We start from the raw sequence: 23,820 nt of genomic DNA, 5'->3' as shown, positions 1-23,820 counted from the left end.
GAAATTGGGAAGAGAGAATGGGCTGAAAACACTGAAGGGAAATGGGCAAGAGAAGTGGAGAGTGGGAGACGACGCTGAAGGGAAATGGGGAAGAGAAGTGGAGAGTGGGGAAAAAATGGTGAAGGGAAATGGGCAAGAGAGTGTGGGGAGAAGACGCTGAAGGGGAAATGGGCAAGAGAGAGTGGGGAGAAGACGCTGAAGGGAAATGGGGAAGAGAGAGATGCCAGACTATGGGGGGAGCGGAGGGAATAAGATGGGTGCCAGACCAATGGGGGGAGGGAGAGATGGCAGGGAGAGGCACAGTAACAGAGCATATGGAAGAGACAGAGCGAAGGCATACAGTGAATGGAAGGAATTGAATGAAGAGAAGATGAATAAAGCAGAAACCAGACAACAAAGGTAGAAAATTTTTATTTATTTATTTATTTTTTGCTTTAGGATAAAGTAGTATATTAGTTGTGTTGATAAACATTTATAAACAAAGCCCTGCCAGCTGAAGATCTCTTTTCTAGTTCGGCAGCCAGAACTTTGATTTATAAAATGACAATTGTACAGAATTTTGTTTCTTTTTAAGTTTTAATATAATAAGTTCAGTATAAAACTATTTGAGGCTTGTGTGGATGGGATCAGATGGTATGCGGGGATGGGGACTGAGCTCATGGGGATGGGATGGGGACCGAGCTCATGTGGACAGGATGGGGCAAGCTCACAGGAACAGAGACAAATTATTTTCCCCATGTCATTCTCTACCCTGTATTTCATATTCATTATTAAAACAGGTCTAGTCCCAAACATCTAACTTATTCACTGGACATATTCTAAAATGATTGATCATTGCAGAAAAATGTCCACGTCATAAGCCCACCCTAGTCTCACCTACACCATATCTACACATCCTTATGAGTTAGACAAACTACTGATCAAAAGCATAGATATCCGTCAAGAAAATAGGTTTTGAAAATAGCGAATTGGAAGGGTTTGGCATGAATGTTGACTCCATAATGTAAAGATTTCTATTCCACCTGCTTGATACAGTATAAAATTATTTTTTATTAACAGAACTATTTCAGGAGTCTTTATGAGCCTAGTATTACTTCCAATTTGGTTAATTGTTTTTTTTCTCCAATTTATTCAAGGCTCGGAAAGCTCTAGTAGAGAGACAAAAAGATCTAGAAGTAAAAACTCAACAACTAGAGATAAAGCTCAGTAATAAGACAGAGGAAGACATCAAGAAAGCGAGAAGAAAATCAACGCAAGCCGGTGAGTACTTACCTACATGTTTACTCATGCTCTGGAAGTTTACTCCCTCAGCTGATCTGTCAATAGTGTAGGCCAGTGGTAGGCAATTCCAGTCCTCGAGAGCCGGAGCCAGGTCAGGTTTTCAGGATATCCACAATAAATATGCATGAGATAGATTTGCATCTCAAGGAGGCAGTGCATGCAAATCCATCTCATACATATTCATTGTGGATATCTTGAAAACCTGACCTGGCTCCGGCTCTCGAGGACCGGAACTGCTTACCCCTGGTGTAGGCTAGTGCATCTCAGTACATCCTATGGGGCATATTTAGCCAGTCAGGTTTTCAGAATATCCACAATGAATAATCATGAGAGAGATTTACATACACCGCCTCCTTGTTAAGCAAAGCTCTCCCATGAATATTTATTGTGGATAGTCTAAAAACCCAACTGGCTGGGTATGGCCTGAAGATTGGGTTGAGAAACACTGGTATAAGCTACAGCTTAGGGATTTCATCTTCCATCCTCTGTTCCTTAATTACTGCTATCAGGACTGTGTGGTGAGTAAAGCTATTGGGATTGGGCAAGTCACTGGTTGATGACATTAGCTCCTGCCCTTTAACTGACCATTAGAATGACAGCAAGGTGTCAAAAGTCAGGGAGACAAGAGGAAGAAGCAGCTGTTACAACTTGTGCCATCCCATCTACATTATCATCTCTCACCAGCGGGTGGTGCTGTTTCACTATCACATTTTCAATAGTGAGGAACAGGCAAGTTCTGCTAGACTCTAGGGAAGCTGCCTGTCTCTACTAGCTGAAAACACAATATTGATGCACCACCCCCTGCTGCAGTTGGATGACTCCTGCTCAACTTAAAGCAGGGGGTCTCAAAGTCCTTCCTTGAGGGCCGCAATCCAGTCGGGTTTTCAGGATTTCCCCAATGAATATGCATGAGATCTATGTGCATGCCCTGCTTTCAATGCATATTCATAGGTACCTGGTTAACTTCCAGGTTACCGCACTTACCCGGATTTTCAATGCCAAAGCCCAGTCATAAATAAGGTGACTTAATTCAGTCCACAGTAATGATCTGCTTAAAAAACAATGATTCTCTTACTGCCTTTATTTCTGCATAGGTGTTTTTAGCTCACTTGTTATGGATTCATGCCTCAGCATATAAAACTGGGAAAACTGCTTGAGTACCTGAATAAATGCTTGTAAACCGTTCTGAGCTCCCCTGGGAGAACGAAAAATTGAATAAATAAAATAAAATAAACAACGAAGGCAGTTTTACTGATGTTGTAGAATTAAGCTTGGAGAGGATTTTTCTAGGCTTGCTTTATAATTTGCTATTGCCTTGTGCTTTGTAGGTGATGAGCTCATGCGATGTGTGGACCTTTATAATCAGGCACAATCTAAGTGGTTTGAAGAGATGGTGACAACAACTCTGGTATGTTACATCCTAAATACACATTGATTGATATTCAGCCCATGGAAGTCAGGGTTGTTGTGTTTTGGGTTTGTTTTTGGTTTTTTTTGGGGGGGGTTAATGTTTACTGCTGTGGGCAGAATTAACTCTGGATTTTCAATGCTTCAAACTGCATAGGCTGCCTGTGCTTATGGGGGTTCTGATATTCAGCAGGGACCCACATAAAACACTTGTGCAGGCTAGCCAGAACCTGCATAAGTACTTCTCTCACTCCCCCAAACTCGATCTCAATCCTTCCTCTCTACCATCCACTCCCAAAGACAGTATAAGCTCTATCCCAAGGCAGTACATCCAAGACCAGGTCCTTATCTCTTGCCTACCCACTCCTAAAGGCAGTACACCCCAGAATAGGGTCCCCAACCCCCCTCCTTCCTCCATAGTCCCCCTCCCAGGCCTACCTATTTAATATCTGGTGGTTTAGTGGGGTCCTACAGGTAGGAGTGATGGCCACTCATTGTTGCCTGTTATGGCTCCTTAAATGGCTGCTGTGACCTCTAGTGGCAGCCCTGTGGTACTTGCGATGGGGAATACTGCCTGAACCAAGGGATTTTCAAGGTAGGTCTGGGTGGCCTAAGGGAGGGTAGGGGCATTGGCTAATTGGAGGTCATTCTGCATGGGGGCTTGAATTTGGGGATGGCTTCAAGATTGGGGGGAGGGGGGCTTCCATTGGAAGAGGGGAACTTCTGAGCAGGGAGGTTATGTCTGAGAAGGAATCTGTGGGAGCTCATTATAACCTGACCTGCCCCTCTAAGAAGCACTCAGGAGCATCAGACCTTGGCTTAGCTGCCTGGTGCTCCCAGAAAGGTAAAATACATAACACTACTTGTGAGGTTAGTCACAAGCAATGTTTGTTATTTATATACTGTGAAAGTGACTTTATGCTGGTAGTATTTTTTAGAAATAATGCCTTTCATTGCTTATAGCAAGCTACATTATTAAATTTACCTACTAATAAGACATTTTACATGCATTTGCATGTTTTGCATCTCATTGGTATGTAACAAACTATCATGCATTATGAAAATATAATTTGCATTAGTACCATGTTTTAAGAAGCAAATAATGTGCATTATAGCCATAACATATCTTTACAACTATCACCCATAAAGACTGAAATAGAAGAGAAGTTATAGGATTAGGCACCTTTTCTCAGCCTATTCTATCAAGCAAAGCAGACACCTACTTTTTTTTTAATAGCATTCTAGTGTACCAGGTAAAATGCTAGTGTATAATTTACAAGTAGCCTGGACCACCTACACTAACCATAGAGCTAGTGTTAATGCTCACCCTAAAATACATTTCAGTGTAAAAAGGTAGGAGATGCCCGGGGCAATGACACCCCCATACCCTAGTTCCTTCTGTGCCCCCTGCTCCTTTCCCTCCTCACACACACACTACACAAGTGTGCTCTCCCTTCTCCACCGAACTTCTAAATCTTCACTAGTATGAATGGCTTCTCCAGCATGCTCCTTGTGCCAACATTGGATTACCCTCTGACGTCAATTCCTGGCCCCCTGACCCGGAAGTGATTCAGAGGGGAACCAGGCTGGCACAAGCAACAGGCAGAAGTTACTCGTGCTAATGAGGTATTGGGTGGGGATGGCGTGAGCGTGGCATGGTGGGGCAGGCAGGGCGGAGAGGTGCCAGCGCCCCCACCGACATGGCACCCAGGATGGTCCACCCCCTCCGCTCCCCTCATATACTACGCCACTTCATTTCAGTATATCAAACACCCTCACTTCTCAGAATAAATTTACAACATTTTTTTTTTTTGTGGACCTCAGTGGCTACCCTCAGAAGAATTTCATTTATCTAAACTGAGCTTCGGTATGCCAATATCTTCATAAGTCCTTGATGAATAATGAATTTTGAATGCTGCAAAGAATAAGAAGGATTTATGAAGATACTGGCATACCGAAGCTCAGTTTCGATAAATTAAATTCCTCTGAGGGTAGCTACTGAGGTCCGCAAAAATTTTTTTTTGTAAATTTAATCTGAGTAGCGAGTGTGTTTGAAATACTGAAGTCAGTGACATAGCAAGGGTGAGAGGCGCCTGTGGTGGTGGTGTCCCTCCCCCACCCTCATCTCTGTTCCCCAACTCCTTCCCTGATCCCCCCGCCACACGTGTGCCCCCCTTCCCTTCCATCGTTCCTCTAGTTGTTCACCGCCATGAGCAACAAGAACTTCAACGTGCTTCTCACAACCCCGTTGGCTCTCCCTCTGATGTCACTTCCTATGCACTGCACCCGGAAGTGATGTCAACGGGAGAGACGATGCAGTCATGAGGAGCACTTTGAAGTTGTTACAGCTGTGAACAATTAGAGGAGTGGGAAAAGGCAGGGGGCAGAGAGGAGGAACGGTGCCGGCCCTCCCACCAACATGGCACCTGAGGCAGACCATCCCTCTCCCGCTCCCCCCTTTTAACACCACTGACTGAAGCGATCGATTCACCTCTACTACTATAAAGAGGTTTGATGAGTAAATAGTGTGCCAATGGAGTTATGCACTCTATAATACAGGAATAAATTCTACGATTCTAATTTACACATGTACCCTGCCCATGCTCCTCCCAGACTCTGTCCATGTTTATGCTAATTTCTGGCTACATCTAAATGTTGGCACCCACTTAATAGAAATACTCCCTAGAATCAGAGCAGATGCTGAGCATGCCACCTGCATTTACTCCAAATTAATTGCAAGAATTAAGTACAAAAACTTACTGAACTTTAGTAAAAGACCCTTCTTTTCGCCTACTTGTACAATCCTCCATCCTCAGCATCCTTGACTACTGCAACATCATTTACCTCAACGCCACAAAGAAAACCACCATGAGACTAAAAATAATCCAAAATACCGCGGTGCGTCTCATCTTCGGCCTAAAGAAATGGGAACACGTCACCCCCTTCTACCACCAACTTCACTGGCTGCCATTTGAATCTAGAGTCCTCTTTAAATTCGCATGCTTCTGCTACAAATCGATAAATGGTTCAGCACCAAGTTACATCAATTCTCACTTTAGCCTCTACAACACAAACAAGAAATCCCGTAGAATTCAGTTGTTCGCCTTCCCGTCTCTAAAACTCTGCCATCTTAAAAGATTCCTAGACAAAACCTTCACCTTCCAAGCAGCTAAGCTCAACCCATGGCTTGCACAAATGATACTCGAAGCCCCCACTTACCTCGGCTTCAGAAAATCACTCAAAACCTACCTATTCGGCAAACAAGACCCCTAACAACCACCCCCTGCTTACATTACTACTAGCCCCCCCCCCCCGCCCCCCCCCCCGCTCTTCTCCTCCCCTTAATTGCTCCCCTCTCCCCTATCTCCCCTCCGCCCGTCATCCTCTGTTAAGTTCGATTAACACTTGCTTATATCCGATAAACTACTTATATCGGATAAATTATCTTTACATGATAAAATGCTGTAAACCTGCTTTAACATTTGTTTTTATCTGATAAATTGTGTATTGCTGATAAATTGTTTAAAATTGTTCAAACTGTTTGTAAATCTGCGTGTCAACGCAGATACTACTGTAACTGATGTAAACCGCCTAGAACTCTCCGGGTATGGCGGTATATAAGAATAAAATTATTATTATTATTATTATTCTTTGTTGCTAGAATCGGACCATGAGTGAATTTTTAAACTTCTTTTTACTGCACAGAATAGAATGCTTTTGGGCAAGTGAGTAGAGTGTTTCTGGATTTGACAAGGGAAGCACAAATGTGTAGCTATTAAGATCTCAAGTGATTGCCATAGGGATCAGTTTGCCCTCGTAAATATGAAGTTAATTAAGCAGAATAGATATTTTTAAAATTCAGATTCATGTTTGTTCTTCTGAGAGTCTCATTGGCCAATATCTGATGATAAGATAAAGTTATTTGTCTTTTATTTTGGAAAATCAATCTTTTTTTTCTGTTTTGTAATCTGGTTTAATGGGGCAAGATATCAATCAATGAAATATGCAGATTAAACTAAACTAAACTAAACCTTAGGTTTGTATACCGCGCCATCTCCACAAGAGTAGAGCTCGGCACGGCTTACAGAGTTAGGAAGAAAGAAACTCCAATGAAGGGTTATAGGAAAGGAACAAGAAGAAAGAGAGGGACAAGGGTCCCAGAGAGCAGGAGGAGATTAACTTTGCTCTTATGATTCTCAAATTCCCTTAATTATGGCTTTATTTCTTGAAATTAAAAGCACACACTGATGTCTTTTCTCTTCTGCCCTTCCTTAATTTTCATTGTTGTATTCTTTGTAATAACTTGAATTTCTATAAATAATCTGTTGATGTACTGCACTGATGGAGACAGGTATTAGAAGGCTGTTTGTTTGATGCATATCTGTCTTTGGGCATAAAGTTATGTCCTGGAGACAATATTAGATATCACAGTTGTGTGTTGAATCTCAGCCTTGTGCAAATTCTCCTCCTTAGGAACTAGAGAGGCTGGAGGTAGAGCGAGTAGAAATGATTCGACAGCACCTTTGTCGGTATACACAACTGCGACACGAAACTGATATGTTCAACCAAAGCGTGAGTTCTTCTGTCTATCTGTGACTGTAAACACCACTATATATTTTCCAGACCATATTCAAAGCAAGCTAGCCAGACAGCAAGGGCCGCTGACCGGCTAACTTGCTTTGTCATGGCTATCTGGTCGTTTTCAGTTGCACTTAAGTGGCCAACCACACTGAAAATGGCTGGTTAGCGCCGAACTTAAAACTGGCTATGTCGAGAGCATTCAGAAGTGTTTCGGGGGTGGAGTCCGATTAGGTCCCTATGTTCAGACCTAACCAGCCAGGTTTAGCACCCAAATAGGACTGCATAAATAACTGCATTCTTGTCCTAGATTTCAATAAGGCGGTAAATAAATCCTTATAAATAAATATCCCCCCTTTTACTAAGCTAATTGGCTAATTGGAGACAGAGGCAGTTCACCAAACCTTTGACTCCAACTCCTCTATTTTTCTGCTGTCTGACTCCGCGTCCTATTATGCACAGTAAATCTAAGAGAAATTTGATTAATTACAGAAACATAGAATATTTCTTTATGTACAAAATTAGGACTAATAGACCACAAAATATTTTGTTGTTTTAATGTTTTTTATTTTTTAAATATTTGTACTTATATTTTATGTGAGTTGCTTAGCCGTTACATTATTTGCAGGATATCAAAAATTAATCAACTTGAACTTACAACACTCATCTCCAATTCCCCCCCCCCTACCAAATGTTCAGGAAGTCAATCAAAACCTACCTTTTTGATAAATTCCTCTAACTTCTCCCCCCTTCTTCCTTGCCTCCTCCTCGGGCCTTGACTTACCTCAGACTCTCGACTCCTCCAATCCTGTCAGCCACCTAATGGCTTAACAAAATGGATCACCCTATCCAACTAATCACCCCTTCTTCTTTACTTCCCTTACTAAATGCCTCTGCTCTGCTTTATCGAACTCCGCAGTCTATAACACTACTGTATGAACTCCGCTATATATATATGCAACTTACAGCAAATGTAACTTCTCTGCAATTGTAACCGACCTGAAAAATAACTTCACCGTAAATGTAGCGTCGCCGAAAATGTAAATGTAGCTATGCCCAAAAAAATAAATAAATAAAAATGTGTAACTTCGCTGTAATGTACAGTCTCTTCATCTATTAACCGCATAGAACTTCCATGGTAATGCGGTATACAAAAATAAAGTTATTATTATTATTATTTAGACAAAGAACCAAAACAAAATATATATATGAATATAAAATGATAAATGTAAAAACTGTATTGATCTGTCTCAAAATCATCACAGAAGCGTGCTAACTCTATTATACCACTATCCTAGAAGCACGTGTAGTGTAACACCATTGCAGAAGCTCATTTAAACCGCTCTGAATTGACTCCCCAGTCATTGGTAGCGGTATAGAAGCTTTCAATAAACAATACATTATAATGTCGTATGTTTCTTATTTTGAAGCTGGAGTACATTATTACCAGCTCTTACTCCTCCAAAAATTGCTCTCAATTCTACAGCCCTGCCAAAATTCTCTACTAAATTCATTACATTTTATTTATTAAATTAACATCATATGAGGACCATAAATTACCCAACAAGCACCTTGCCAGCATCTTTATTTTGCTGCAGTGTTCCCTGCTTTTCACATCAATGAAAGTGTAATCTGCAATGAAGTCTGTCATCCCTATGATAAAAAGTACCTAGGTCAGATGCTAACTGAAGAGGTGGGCGAAAGTATTGAAATCTCTCTGCAGTGTTTGTTAGTGGAGAGTTGTAGGGGGTGTGTGCAAGCACTATATCTTTGGGGGGATGTGGCTTGACCATTAGAGGGGCTGGTGCAAATGAGAATGCTGCTGGATAAATTGTTTGAGATTTTGGAACTGCTAGGATTCTTCCTACTGAATTACAGGGCTGTAGTTACTATTATTACTCATTTCCATAGCGCTGCTAGACTTACACAGCACTGTATATTAAACATGTAAGAGACAATCCCTGCTCAATAGAGCTTACAACCTAATTAAAACAAAAAAACAGGACAAGTAGGGGTTAGGGAATTACTCACAGAGGGAATGATAAAACAGACATGGGTACTTTACAGGTGAATGGGAGTTAGGAGTTAAAAGCAACTTCGAAAAATGTTTTAGCTTAGATTTGAATACTGCCAGGGATAGAGCTTGACAGTACTGACTCAGACAGACTGTTCTAGGTATTTGGTGCAACAAGATAGAAGGGATGGAGTCAGGAGTTGGTAGTAGAGCAGAAGGGTACAGGTAAGAGAGACTTACCCAATGGATGGAGTTCCTGGGGAGGAATATAAGGAGCGATAAGAGAAGATAGTGATGTCCCTTCACATATGCCAGAAAAGTCCAAAATATTAATTGTATTATCCTGTGGCAATACGTAGACATGGTATGTTCTTTCTTAACATCTTTTTCTGTTCTAGACGGTAGAGCCGGTGGATCAGTTGCTTCAGAAGGTGGATCCTGCTAAAGACAGAGAATTATGGGTAAAGGATCACAAGACTGGAGATACCAGGCCTGTGGATATGGAGATACCTGTATAGACTGACTGCTGGTTCTCAGTATACCCTAGTATTCATCCAAGGGTGAGGATCTTTTTATGATCAGTGAGAGCCATGCAAGAGAAACATTTTCTGTCAACAAAACTATCCTTTCACCTGCTGGTGCAGGGGGTCTTGAGACTACAGTATGCTTATTGGGCTGCATGGGAATTCTTAGAGACATATTTGCTAGGTAAAACAAAAATTACATTGTGTATTTGTACAGGAAGTGTGAGATTGTTTTGGGTCAATGGAAAGGAAGGAAAAGGGTTTGGATCTGAATGAGAAGAAGGGGCAAAAGTATAGATTCCAGGTAAGGACAGACATGTTTGAGATCTTCAGGCACCATGGTCAGTGCCAAAGTTACAGTGGGGCCAACAGTATCAGAACAGGACATAGGCCCATAGCCTGAAGTCCGGAAGCAGGCTGAATATCTCAGAGTCGCAGGCAGGGTGCATTCTTGTTCTAGATTTCAAAAGTATTGTCCTACACATAAAGATTTATGGGTAGAACAATACTTTTGAAATCAAGAAGAAGAAATCTATGTATACCCCCAAATTCTGTATATGGCACCTAAGGTTGTGCATGTAGATCGGTACGCGTAGCCGATGTGCACACACAACTTAATTGATTTAATTGGCCTAACTGGCACCAATAATTGGCAATTAATATCTCGCAATTAATGCTAATCGGCATAAATTAAAAGTTACACACACAATTCAAAAAGCACGATTCTTTATAAAGTGTGCTTCAGTTGCAGTGCACAAATCTGAAAAGAGGGCGGATCGTCAAGTGATCCTAAAAGTTATTCACATTGTAATAAGATACCTCCACTCCAGGCACAACTTAAGCGCTGGCATTAAGGCCTGGGTTTAGGTGGCCTAAATGTGTGCGCCTAAGTTATGTGATGCACACAGGGGTTAACAGCCAGTCTATAAAAGGTATGTGTGCTTTGTGCAGTCGCGCTAAGTGCCATTCTAGTAGGTGCTGATTTCTTTGGCACCATATACAGAATCAGGACATAACTTTGCAGAAAGAAGATGCAAATCATATATGTAATACTTTACAGTGGGATCAGGAAAGGATAAAACCCAGGGCTGGCAAGACTGTGACATTGAAAGAACGGGGACAGAGGGTGTCCTAGAGTGGCAGATGAGATTGTGAAAGTAGGGACAGGGGGAACAAATTGTGCCCCAAACAGAAACAGTAGGGGTGAAGGGTAAAGTAGGGTTACCAGATTTTACATTAGTAAAATCTGGAACCCTAGACCCGCCCCCTCAGCCCCGCCCAGTTCCACCCATCCCTGCCCCAGCTCCGCCTCTGCTGCCTGTTCGTCGGTCAAGAAGGCATCCGCACATGTGCAGTTGTGACATGATATCACCGCGTTGGATCCACGCATGCTCCCTCCCGATGCCATTTCTTTTCAAAACCCTGAAACCCTGAAAAGCCGTCCGGACCCCCAGACATGTCCTCAAAAGGAGGACATGTCTGAGGAAATACGGATGTCTGGTAACCCTAGGGTAAAGGAAGTTTCAGACTGAGCCCCTACAAGACACAAGTCTGGAGATGGATCTTGTGAATGCTGCAAACAGGTTGGATGAAATTAAACCAGAGATGCATTGTGTCTACAGCTCTTTCTACAAGAAAACCAGAAGAAGGCAAACAGGCCATTTTGGATGTAAAATGAATGAAAAACAGCTCTATGTCTTGGACTTAATACAATTCATCAAAATTTGATTTTTAAAATTTACTAATTATGTGGCTGGCAGTTCAGCAGCTGCAGTGTGATCGAGGTATGATGCAGAATAAGCGTGCAGTGTTAAGCTCGCTGAGCAGCTCTGTTACCTGGTGTCATCACACTGAGCAATTCTCTCATAGGCTGTTACTACAACAGAGTGTTCTCTCATCCATAAATGTGCTCTGTGTTCAGGACTGACACCAGCACTTAGTGTTTTTCACCCTAGACTACGTTTGTACGTAAGGTAAGGACATTAAAGGGTGAAGTTATTAAACTGCATTATTTGCCCCTAAATGCAACTTAGAGAAACCTAACACAACTTGACTTAACTTACTGCAACAATATTTAAGTCACCATGGGTTATATAGGAATGAGATACAAAACATGAAAATGCATATAAATAGCTCATTACTGTGTAAAACGATAACCTGACTTGTGGTGTGCACCAGCTGTATATTGCAAGTTGTGTTATGCTCAGAAATCACAGTAAAATAATGCCAGCCAAAAGTTAAGGTTGTTTTTACCTTGCCTGGAGCATCAGGCCTCAAATCCACAGCCCAATGCTTTCAGCCGGAGCTTAAAGGGACGATCAGAGCTTCCCCCCCCTCCGATCAAGCCCCCAATCCAATCATCTACCCCCTAATCAACTCCTGATTCATATCCCCCAATTCCACTGATCCAACCCCCGAAGGGATGTAACAGTTGTATCCCTAGTGGTCCACTAGAAATTGGGCAAGAATGATCCCCAATTGCTCTTCCCTTAGCTGACAGCTGGATTCAAAATGGCGCCCCTAGCAGCAGTCTCATGCTACTACTAGGGAGTCATTTTTCCTTATATGCAAATATGATAACTTCCCCCCTAAGATGGAGCCTTAAAGGAAATGCAGTAATTTCTCCTGACATCAGAGCCGCACTCTACACAAACCAAAAAGGCTTAGAAATCCAAGATACCAAAAAATTATTCAAATTACTTAAAGAACTCACAGACACCAAACCCTATCTGGCTACTAACAATGCCACCTCTCCATCTGCCTCTCAACTAGCAAAATTCTTTAGAAACAAATCGCAATAGCTAGGGAGACCTTCACTAGAACCCCAACCCACCTGGACGAGGTTACTCTTCCACCCCCCCCCCCCCCGAGAAAGAATCATGCACAGCAAATAGAACCTGGTCCGACTTCCCAAAAATACAATGGTCTAACATAAATAAACTATACAATAAATACAGCCATGCAGCATGTAACCTCAACTACTGTCCCCCATACCTTAAGCCTGAAATTCTGCACCCACCTCATGCAGTGGGTACAGTCCATGTTCACTGAAGGCCTTTTCCCAGAGGATCTCAGTGAAATCATCATCACCCCTATCTTGAAAGACCCAAAGGGAGCAACTGATCTATAGCCTAAATACCTTTATACATCAAGCTTATGGAAGGCCTAGTGGCAAAACTTCTCATGGACTACTTAGAACTCCACAACATACTCCACCCCTCCCAATCAGGCTTCAGGACCAACTACAGCACAGAGATACTACTAGGCTTTCTCCTGGACACAGCCCAGCAACAGCAAAGGCAAAAAAAATGCTAATTATACAACTAGACCTCACCGCAGCATTTGATCTGGTTGATCACAACATACTACTACAAATATTGGAGACACTAGGAATCACAGGCAGGGTACACATATGGTTCCAAGGATTCCTACAATCCAGACACTACAAGGTAAAAACAAACAAAGAAAAATCAGAATCCTGGTACAACCCCTGCGATGTGCCCCAAGGATCCCCACTATCCCCAACATTCTTCAATCTATTCGTCACCTCACTTGGCACCTGCTTAGACCACCTAAACATAACATACTAGAGCTAGCAGACGACATCATCTTCCTCCTTCCCATCGATCAACCGACCCCCACAACAATAAATGCACTACACAAAACACTAGAAACAGTAAATCATTGAATGAAAAACCACAAACTAAAGATAAACCTAGACAAAACAAAGTTCCTCCTTCTTGAAAATGACAGAGCCCCTACCATAACAGACCTTGAAATAAACTCCATCTCATACTCCATACAACTCCACCTTAAACTACTAGGGGTGACAATAGACAGAGGCTGTACCATGTAACTACATATCAATAAAACAGTCCATAAAACCTTCGTAGTCATGCGTAACCTAAGACAAATCCACAAATTCTTCGATAGAACACAGTTCAGACTTTTGGTCCAAACACTAATACTAGGCTTACTATACTGCAATATTAAATACCTACCCTGTCCCACCACTATGATAAAGCAATTGCAAACAGTGCAAAACACAGCCCTCAGACTGATCTACTCACTGAAGAAGTACGACCACATCACCGCCGCCTACCAAGACACACACTGGCTACTTGTACAAGCACGAATACTTTTTAAATTCTACTGCATGCTCTACAAAACCTTACATAGCAATGGACCATCCTACCTGAACACTTGCCTAACTCGGAACAACTCTTCCAGACTAAGGAAAACTCAAGACACCCTTCACCCCCCCCCCCCCCAATCAAAAGAATTCAGCGTAAAAAAATGCATGACGGACTACTCACCACGCATGCAGCGAAACTAGACAGCCACGTCTCCAATCTACTGATCTCAGTGCCAAACTACAAAACCTTCAGGAGGGAAATAAAAAACAGGTTATTTAAGAAATATGTCAAGACAAACTACTAATACAACCAATAACCTTACTCCATCACCAGACTGTAAATGGTCCAACCAATAACTTCTCTGTAATCTTCTAGATATGACCAGAATCTCATCCTTTTGTAATCCGCCTAGAACCGCAAGGTATTGGAGGAATAAAAAAAACGTAATGTAATGGCTAGGAAGAATGTTACTGGATAACCCTATAGGTGTGGACCTTGGCTTAAAGCTCCTCTCCTGCTGTGAATGAATGATTTATGGTTCATTAAAAACTTGCTATACCATCAAACCTAATAAAATAGGTTTACTCTGCTTACATGAAAAATCAACTAGAATGCAGACAAAAAATTCCAAATAGGAAAGTTAATAGTTCAGACAGACATCAGAAAGATAAGCATACTCATCAGCTCCACACAACCAAATAAAAAAACCCAAAATACATATAAACAGGCAAAATCCACAATTAAACTTGTTCCACTGATCTCAATGCAAAACCCTGGGCTGGAGCCCAAAAGCATAGGTAAATAAATGCAGCTTAAAAAACAATCTAAATTTCTTATAGGAAAGCTCCTCTTTTAAAGAAATTGGGAGCTTATCCCTTAAATCCAGCGCCAACCAAAAATGACTATTTCACGGGTTGATTCTAGACTGGCCTTAGCAGAGGTAGAAATAACAAACTATCCCCTCCCCCCCTTTACATAACTGTAATGCAGTTTTTAGCACTGGCCGCAGCGGTAACAGCTCCAATGTTCATGGGAATTCTATGAGTGTCGGAGCTGTTAACTGTCGTGGCCAGCGCTAAAAACAATGCTACGGTTTGTAAAAGGGGGGGTTATGTGCAGAAGACCTCAATGGTCTAGATCAGTGGTTCCCAACCCTGTCCTGGAGGACCACAAGGCCAGCCGGGTTTTCAGGATAGCCCTAATGAATATGCACGAGAGAGATTTGCATATAATGGAGGTGCCAGGCATGCAAATCAGCTCCATGCATATTCATTAGGACTATCCTGAAAACACGATTGGCCTGGTGGTCCTCCAGGACAGGGTTGGGAACCACTGGTCTAGATGGCATGTATAGCTTCAGGTAGAGCAGGGATAGGGAACTCCTGTCCTCGAGAGCCGTATTCCAGTTGGGTTTTCAGGATTTCCCCAATGAATATGCATTGAAAGCAGTGCATGCAAATAGATCTCATGCATATTCATTGGGGAAATCCTGAAAACCCGACTGGAATACGACTCTCGAGGACCGGAGTTCCCTACCCCTGAGGTAGAGGTAATACAGCAAAAAAACAAACAAACCAACCCACAGCTGTAGGCGCAGAGAAATATGTTTTCACTGCTATAAAGGGGTGCTCCAGTGAGGCAGCCGTTTGGCTCCCTGAACCAGTGCCTTATTTGCCAACCCTGTACATATAACTCTTATCCTGGCTACCACTATTGCTGCATTTATACATAAATTTATTTCCTGTGACCAACTTCCAGACATTAATTGGCATTTTTCTGCCTTACAATTGAAGCCCAGTTCTTTCTTTTGGCTCAACCTCCCTGCTTTGTCTTAACTCAGCAATATTTCTTCTTAAATAGGGTGGTGCATTATTGAAATAATGAAAGCTGAAAGAGAGATGGCCCTAGTCATTCAACATTTATATCAGGTAACTAAGATAAGTGGCTTGGGTTCTGATCAGAATACAGAATTCCCAGGACATTCTAGGCCAGGGGTGCCCACACTTTTTTGACTCGCGAGCTACTTTTAAAATGACCAAGTCAAAATGATCTACCAACAATAAAATTTTAAAAAAACACAACGCACACTGTACGCATAGAATTGTTAATTATCATTCCTATTCTGGGGTTTTTTCAAACAGGTCAAAGCAGATGACTCTATGCACTGTCACCTCAGTAACAACCATACAAAAATAGACAAAACCCACCCCCCCTCCCTTTTTACTAAACCACAATAGCAGTTTTTAGCGCAGGGAGCTGCGCTGAATGCCCAGCGCTGCTCTCGACGCTCTTAGGCTCCCTGCGCTAAAAACCACTATTGCGGTTTAGTAAAAGGGGACCATATTGTAAAATATAGACAGCAGATATAAATTCAGACACATTTTGATCACTAAATTTAAAATAAAATCATTTTTCCTACCTTGTCTGGTGATTTCATGAGTCTCTGGTTGCACTTTCTTCTTCTGACTGTGCATCCAATCTTTCTTTCAGCCTCTATGCTTCCTCTCCTCCACACCTCATTCCCTCCCCCAACTTTTTCTTCCTCTCTCCCTGATCTTTCTTTCTTTCTCTCTTCATGCCCCCTTTCTTTTTTTCTGTTTCTCTTCTTTCCTTCTGTTTCCCTGCCTGCCCCCTTTCTTTCTTTCTCCCTGCCCTTCCCCAAGCCACTTCCACTGCCGCTGCCATCGGGGAACAGGACCCAAACGCCACCAATGGATAACGCCGCCGCCGCCCCATGCTCTCTCTGCTTCGGGCCGATCAATATTCCTCTCCCCGACGTCAATTCTGCCATCGGAGAGGAAGTTCCGCCCATCCAGGCAGTGATTGGCTGGCCCAAACTTCCTCTCCGACGGCAGAATTGATGTCGGGGAAAGGAAGATAGATCGGCCCGATAGATCGCCAAGGCAAAGTGAGTCCTGGATGATCGACTCACTTTGCCTTGGCGAGCTACCGGTCGATCGCGATCGACCTATTGGGCACCCCTGTTCTAGGCACTCTGAGTTGGTTTAGTTTAACATACTACAATGCAATCTTATTTTTACCTAAAATTTTCTTAGTTACTGGGCTGTTTTATGAAGCTAAACTAAACACCAAGCTCAGGCTTCTTTACAAAAGACTTTTGTTTTAAGAATATATTGGAAGAAAGTGGTTTGTTATTTTTTAAGAGTCAGACTATATGTAACTGAATATTCAATGTTACCGTATGCTTAAATCTGATGTTTTGTGTGCAATGCAGATCTTTGTGACTTGGGTCAGAGTCCTTATAAATGTCAAAACTTGCTGTCATGTCTAAACTAGCACATGGAACAAGCAGAGACTAACCTCATTTCTAGCAGAGTCTGAAATAAGGACCACAGCATCTGTATATAAAGCATGGTGTCCAAGTATTCTGTGGTGCTTATTGCATACTCATTACAGGTAAAGATGTTGCACGAAGTAACACAGGTAACTGTAAATCCTAATTGCTGTCTCGTGCCGTAGAAAACATTCTAATCTGCCACAAAGTTATGACAAGTTACCCAATATTTAATGGAAGCTTGGAGGGACAGTTGCTGGATGGGCATCTAATTACTATGAGGAACTTATTTGGCATTCATGAAACTGTTGTAATTCAATTTAGCATTTTTCATTTTCTCCCTTTCATTTTTTATGAAATTCAAGGAAGGTGAGATTCAGTGGAGCACGTCTGGTCAAAGTTACTTGGATATATCATCTACTTAATGTTGACCAGGATCAAAGGTGTATGCAAAAGTTCATTTCTTTGGTGGGGGGAGGGGGGGAGGAAAGTTGGGATGAACTGAGAGAAGCCATTAATTTCCTCTCATCTCTTCCCCTCCCACCCCCTGTGGCATTAAATCCTATCTTTGCTGGTGGGGATGCCTAAGCCTGAGAATGAAGAAGTTAAGTGCCTAGATCAGCAGGCCTTGCTCATCGAGACACCTATCTTACCCTCCTCCAGCCCGGAGTACTAAATGCTCTGATGCTCATAGAATTCTTATGAGCATCGGAGCAGCATTGGAGCATTTAGCACCCCAGGCCGAAGTAGAAACCTCTACCTCAGCTTAGTAAAAGGAGGGGATATTTAAAAGGCTTAATCAGTGCCAATAATTGGCAATTAACAATGCATAATTAACATTAATTGCAGTTAATTGGATGGTAGGCGCCTAACTTGGTAGATGCCTACCAAAAAGTAGGCATGGTTAGAGGGCAGTTCATAGGTACGTTTCTCATGCAGGTGCCTGTTTTGGACTTGGGAACCGGTAGATAGCACTCATTTAAGCCAAGAAAACCCTAGCATAAATAGGTTATGCCTAAGGTTAGGACCCCTCCCGTTTATTTATTTACCCCTCCCCCCCCCCTTTTATGAAGCCCAGTTAGCATTTTTTATCTCCAAGTAAAAGTTCTGACGCTGGCTATAAAAAAACGCTAACGCAGCTTCATAAAAGGATGGGGTAGTTTATTTATTCAGTTTTCTATATCGTTCTCCCAGGGGAGCTCAGAACGGTTTACCTGGATTTATTCAGGTACTCAAGCATTTTTCCCTTTATCTCCCGGTGGGCTCACAATCTGTCTAATGTATCTGGGACAAAGGGGGGGGGGGATTAAGTGATTTGCCCAGGGTCATAAGGAGCAATGTGGGTTTGAACCCACCAACCTCGGGATGCTGGTGCTGCAACTCTAAACCCTGTGCCACACTCTCAAACGGTTCATAGACAACGGCGCGAAAGACAAAAGCGCGCGCTGACAATTGTGCGCAGCGCGGAGGTGCGCGCCGCACAAAATTACAGTTTTTAGGGGCTCCGACGGGGGTTTTTGTTGGGGAACCCCCCCAGTTTACTTAATAGACATCGCGCCGGCGTTATGGGGGGTTTGGGGGGTTGTAACCCTCCACATTTTACTGTAAACTGAACTTTTTCCCTAAAAACAGAGAAAAAGTTAAGTTTTCAGTAAAATGTGGGGGGTTACAACCCCCCCACACCCCATACAACGCCCCCACAAAGCGGCGCGATGTCTATTAGGTAAAGTGGGGGGGTTCCCCCCACGCCCCCCTGTTGTAGCACTAAAAACAGTAATTTAGAGTGGCGTGCGCCTCCGTGCTGCGCTCAATTGTCTTGGCGCGCCTTTGTCGCAGCGCGCTTTTGACCTGACACCCTCTCAAACATAGTACGGTAGAAGATAGCATGGCAAGCATTGTTTAATCCCACTTTAGATATGATTCTATAAAGTGCGCCTACATTTTACAGAATCACTCTTAGCACCGCACTACTCAACGCCTAACTTTTAGGCACCATTTTCTGAATCGGGGCCTAAGTGCCTCTGGGCTTACTACACCTGATTATCACATGTTAAAAGCAAATTTTCACACAAAACCTGCAACGGAAAGTGCTGGTCACATGTCCATTAGATTTACAGCTACCGTCCCTTAATTTTCTGTGTTAAGCAAAATCTAACACATGTTAATAAAAGGACCCCATGCATTTTGTCTGGTCAAAATTGAACTACCTTATGGGGTGGGAAGTTCAAAAGGCAAGATTAGTTTAGGTAACTGGTTTGGATTCCTTGTACTTTTTATATGCTTATCTTCACGTCCAATTTTTTTTCTTTTTCTCCCAAAGTTACTTAAACAAATCTTTTGAAAATCATCCCAAGACATTTTACAAATAAGAGTGCTCCTTTTACAAAGCCGCTGTAGAGGTTTCTACCTTGGGCCAGTGAGGTAAATACTCCGACGCTCATAGGAATTCTTTGAGCATTGGAGCATTTACCTCGCCGGCCCATGGTAAAAACCTCTACCGTAGCTTTGTAAAAGTCAGCAAGGGTGACCTATGGATGGAGTTGGCGGTGTACCCAGAAATTTGATATCATGGCTGTTTCTGGCCATGGCACTAAATTTCTGGTCTAAGTTCAGCCATGGTAGACACAGCCAGCAAGCCGGTATTCATCAGCTGATTGGACAAAGATAGAACTGCTATTCAGGCGGGTCTATTTGGCCACTGGATTTCCCTGGTCAGCCAATGAATATTGGCTCTGAACAGCTATGTCACGTGACATAGCCAATGGCAGGGCTATTCAGCAGGAGATAGTGGCTATCTGCATCTGAATATTGGCATTTACATAAGAATAGCCTTACTGGGTCAGACCAATGGTCCATCTAGCCCAGTAGTCCATCCTCACAGTGGCCAATCCAGGTCACTAGTACCTGGCAAAAGCTCAAAAAGTAGCCAGCTTAGCATTATTAGCCAGCCAGGAGCCATTCCCGGCTGGCTAAAAAGTGCTGGATTATGGTTTGAATCCTTGCCACTGGCACTGACACAGGCCTAGTAGCAGGTGTCAGGACCTGTGTTACAGACAATATCCCCTGGATTCTATATATGGTGCCCAGATTTGGGCTTGCTAATTAATTGAGTAATTAGCCCTTAACTATCAGTAATTTGGTGCTAACAACCAATTTTGGAAGTTAGTTGACACTTATTAAGATTTGCGTGCGCATCTGGTGGTGTGCTATTCTATAAAACCTCCACCAGAGCTCGTTCCTCTTTGGAAACCAGCCACCTGAATGCTAACTTGATCCTCAGATACACCACTCCACGTTCATAACTATTTCATTACGTTAAGCTTGATGTGCAAAATCTTCCCTGTGGCTCTTTTCCCTAGAAATGCGGAGACTTAGAGGGGACATGATAGAAACTTATAAGATCATGAAGGGTACGGAGAAAGTAGAGAGGGACAGATTCTTCAGACTAGCGGGGGCAACAAAAACAAGAGGGCATTCAGAAAAATTGAAAGGAGAGAGATTCAGAGCAAATGCTAGGAAGTTCTTCACTCAGAGGGTGGTAGACGCCTGGAATGCGCTTCCAGAGGAGGTGGTAGGGCAGAGTACGATTATGGGTTTCAAAATGGGATTAGATGATTTCCTGAAGGAAAAGGGGATTGAAGGGTATAGTTAGAGGGTTACTATACAGGATATTTAACGGTTAGGGAATAATGTTTTAAGTAAAAGATCACTTACAGGTCATGGACCTGGGGGAGGCCGCCGCAGGAGCGGATTGCTGGGCATGACCCGGCAGAGGCAATGCTTATGTTCTTATGTTATATTTATATTTTTTAAATTCAATCTATTAATAATAGTTTTAAATACTTTAATAAATATATAATTTATTTCTTAATCATAAGACTTAGCTTTGGTGTTGTGTTCACTGGTAGGGACTGTTCTCACCGACATGTTTCGCGACAAATGCTTTTTCAAGGCTGGGTCCCTGAACAGAAACACAGCTGCATTAACAGGGCACACAGTCAAATATGAAACATTCATGCATGAAAACAATTAAATAAATTTGTATGCTTGGTCATTCAGTTTTATCCTACCTAGTAGTGAAACACCATCAATCTTGACCACACTTTTTTTTTTTTTTTTTATATTCAAATGCTTTTTTATTATTTCAAGTATAATAGGCAAGAACAAGAAAGAGCATCAATCAGAAGTAACAGTACAAACATTTCCCCCCTCCCCCCACCCCTCCCCATCCCGGGAGTCCAAAACCATGCCAAAAGTTGAGAGATAACCTTAAAGGTTCAAAAGTCTACTGCGAGCTCGGGGTGTAAGGTCCTGCCAAAAGTATTCCCAAGTCTGACAAAATCTACGACCCGGGCCATGCTCCAAGTCACCCACCAGTCTCCGCTCCAGCGTGGCATGAATTATCATCAGGGATCTCCATTGTGCATAGGTCGGAGGATCCGGCGAAAGCCAGTTAATAAGGATAGTTTTCTTCCCCAGTAAAAGCACTCTGGTGATAAAAGCTGACATTCCCCTGGGTTTGGCCGTGGCTATGTTATAAAAACCAAATAGCGCTCTCGGTTGTGGGAGCCAACGCCTCCCCCAAAGCAACGTAACATAGCGTCCCAGGTGACTCCAGAACTGTTGAATTTTGGGGCATGCCCAAAACATATGGCTCAAAGAAGCGTGAGCATGGCTGCATTTCGGGCAGGAATGAGATGTCGTAATTCCCATCCGGGCAGCACGTTCCGGTGGAATATAAAGTCTCAGAACAATCTTCAATTGCATTTCCCAATGGGTTATGTTAGGAGACACCCTTTGAATGTTCTTCAATACCCGCTGTAGCTGCTGGGCTGTTAAGGTACACTGCAGGTCCTCGGCCCACGCCGTCGCCAAAATGTCCAGATTGGCTTGACCACACTTTTAAGTAGATAAAGATGGAGGCGGTTTGGTAAACACCCCTTTTATACCTCACGTAAAGAATCAGCTGAGAGGGACGTACTGAACGTGTTGACGTCACCCCTCAAATTTATTTACTGATCCACGGAGAAAAAGCTTTTTAAACTATCACTGCCTCGTAATGAAATAGTTTGAACGTGGAGTGGCGCATCTGAGGATCAAGTTAGGATTCAGGTGGCTGGTTTCCAAAGCGTGGTATTATTGATTGGTGCTATTCTTTAGGGCATAGCACCTACTAGCATGGAACTCAAAAGGGGGCATGGGCACAGGAATGTCAGGGCATTCCCAAAAGTTACTTGCGTTGTTTCAAAATATGGCCTCAGTGCATCTAACCTGGGCACCAGCATTTATAACATGCTTCAGCAGGCATAAGTCTGGTGCCTAAAGTTAGAAGTGGGAATTAGCGCTATGTGCGATTCTATAAAGGATGCACACTTTTTATAGAATTGTACTTAGTGCCAAGTTTTTCTAGCACTGAATTATGAGCCCCATTTATAGAATTTTCCTCCCCCCAAAAGAATGTTTGCAAAGCTGACCTGACGAGTCTCTTAAAGCCATATCAAAAAGCTGTGGTTCCCGATAACAACAGAGTTGCTTATGTCTTTCATTTCTGTAAATTTTGCTAATATTCCAGATTTATAGAATAAGATGAAATGGTAAGATTATTATCCTGTATCTCCTTTCTCCCAGCAGTAATTAGGGCTGTCTAGGTGATATGCTATGATTTCTTTCTATGTAGCACCTTTTAAATCTTGATTTTCTTGTGAAAGCTGTAATATGATTGTATTTTCTAAGAAAACTGTGTTTCTATATCTAAAATAAATTTAAGAATTAAATGTTTTAAAATGTTTGAATGTTGATGGCATTGGCTATATAATTCTTCTGTATTAATAGAAAAGCATTTTAATAAAATTAAATTTTATGTATTTTTCCAATATTATACCTTTGATGCGTATTCTCTGAGATGCTTATTTTAAGAACATATAAAATAAACTGTACAGAGATGTTATCCTTATATGTGTCATTAATGACAAATTGTGTGCTAGGAAGGGGTGTGTGTGAGGAAAGTTGTCACTGCTTTCTGTATGCATGCATTATTACTGTCCCTGATGTATTTTTGGTCTATCTGCTTTGCTAGAGGTCACGGCCCATTTTAGGGAGACACCCACAATGAGAAGTAGTATTGCTCCTGCCCATTTCCCCACTGGACCATCAGGGAAATAGGCAAGTAAATCTGCAACTATCGGGGGTGGGGGATTGCTGTTTTAGGGGATGGGGAAGAGAGGGGAATCCAGCAAAGAGGTCTTGCTTTGCTTCGGGGGTGGGTGGGAGAGGAGAGCTGGCAACAGAAGGATGGATCTTTCTCAATATTAGGAGGTGGGAGGAGATCAGAAGGGGTGGTTCTGGATGTTCCAGGAGGGAGTGTAAGGGAGGGAGGGAGGGAGGGGGATGGTAGCACTTCATGCTATGACCCGGAAGTTAACTGGGCACTGGCCAGTATTCAGACCGGTGGCCAGTTGACTTTCCATCACATAAAGTTAGGACAGACTGAAAATCTCTGATAACCAGCTAGGCTTCCACTCCACCCCAACTCTGTCCCTGGAGTGCCCACAAACTAGCTGATTTTGGCTTGAATGGATACAAGAG

The 23,820-nt window shown here is 42.6% G+C and overlaps 1 protein-coding gene across 2 annotated transcripts in view; it reads left to right on the top strand.

The window, feature by feature from the left end:
* The window catches only part of GAS7 (growth arrest specific 7), a 93,938-nt gene extending 79,350 nt beyond the window's left edge, over positions 1–14,588 (top strand). For both annotated transcript variants that reach the window (XM_033961063.1, XM_033961062.1), the window contains exons 7-10: positions 1,137–1,260; positions 2,610–2,689; positions 7,162–7,260; positions 9,679–14,588. In XM_033961063.1, coding sequence (XP_033816954.1) covers positions 1,137–1,260; positions 2,610–2,689; positions 7,162–7,260; positions 9,679–9,798 — 423 coding nt within the window. In that variant the 3' untranslated portion in view covers positions 9,799–14,588. The remainder of the gene's footprint in view (positions 1–1,136; positions 1,261–2,609; positions 2,690–7,161; positions 7,261–9,678) is intronic.
* The last annotated feature ends 9,232 nt before the right edge of the window (positions 14,589–23,820 follow it).

This window comes from Geotrypetes seraphini, chromosome 10, assembly GCF_902459505.1.
Source record: "Geotrypetes seraphini chromosome 10, aGeoSer1.1, whole genome shotgun sequence".
Taxonomy (NCBI): domain Eukaryota; kingdom Metazoa; phylum Chordata; class Amphibia; order Gymnophiona; family Dermophiidae; genus Geotrypetes; species Geotrypetes seraphini.
The sequence above is the reverse complement of the archived record's forward strand: the minus strand, read 5'-3'. Positions and strand labels throughout refer to the sequence as shown.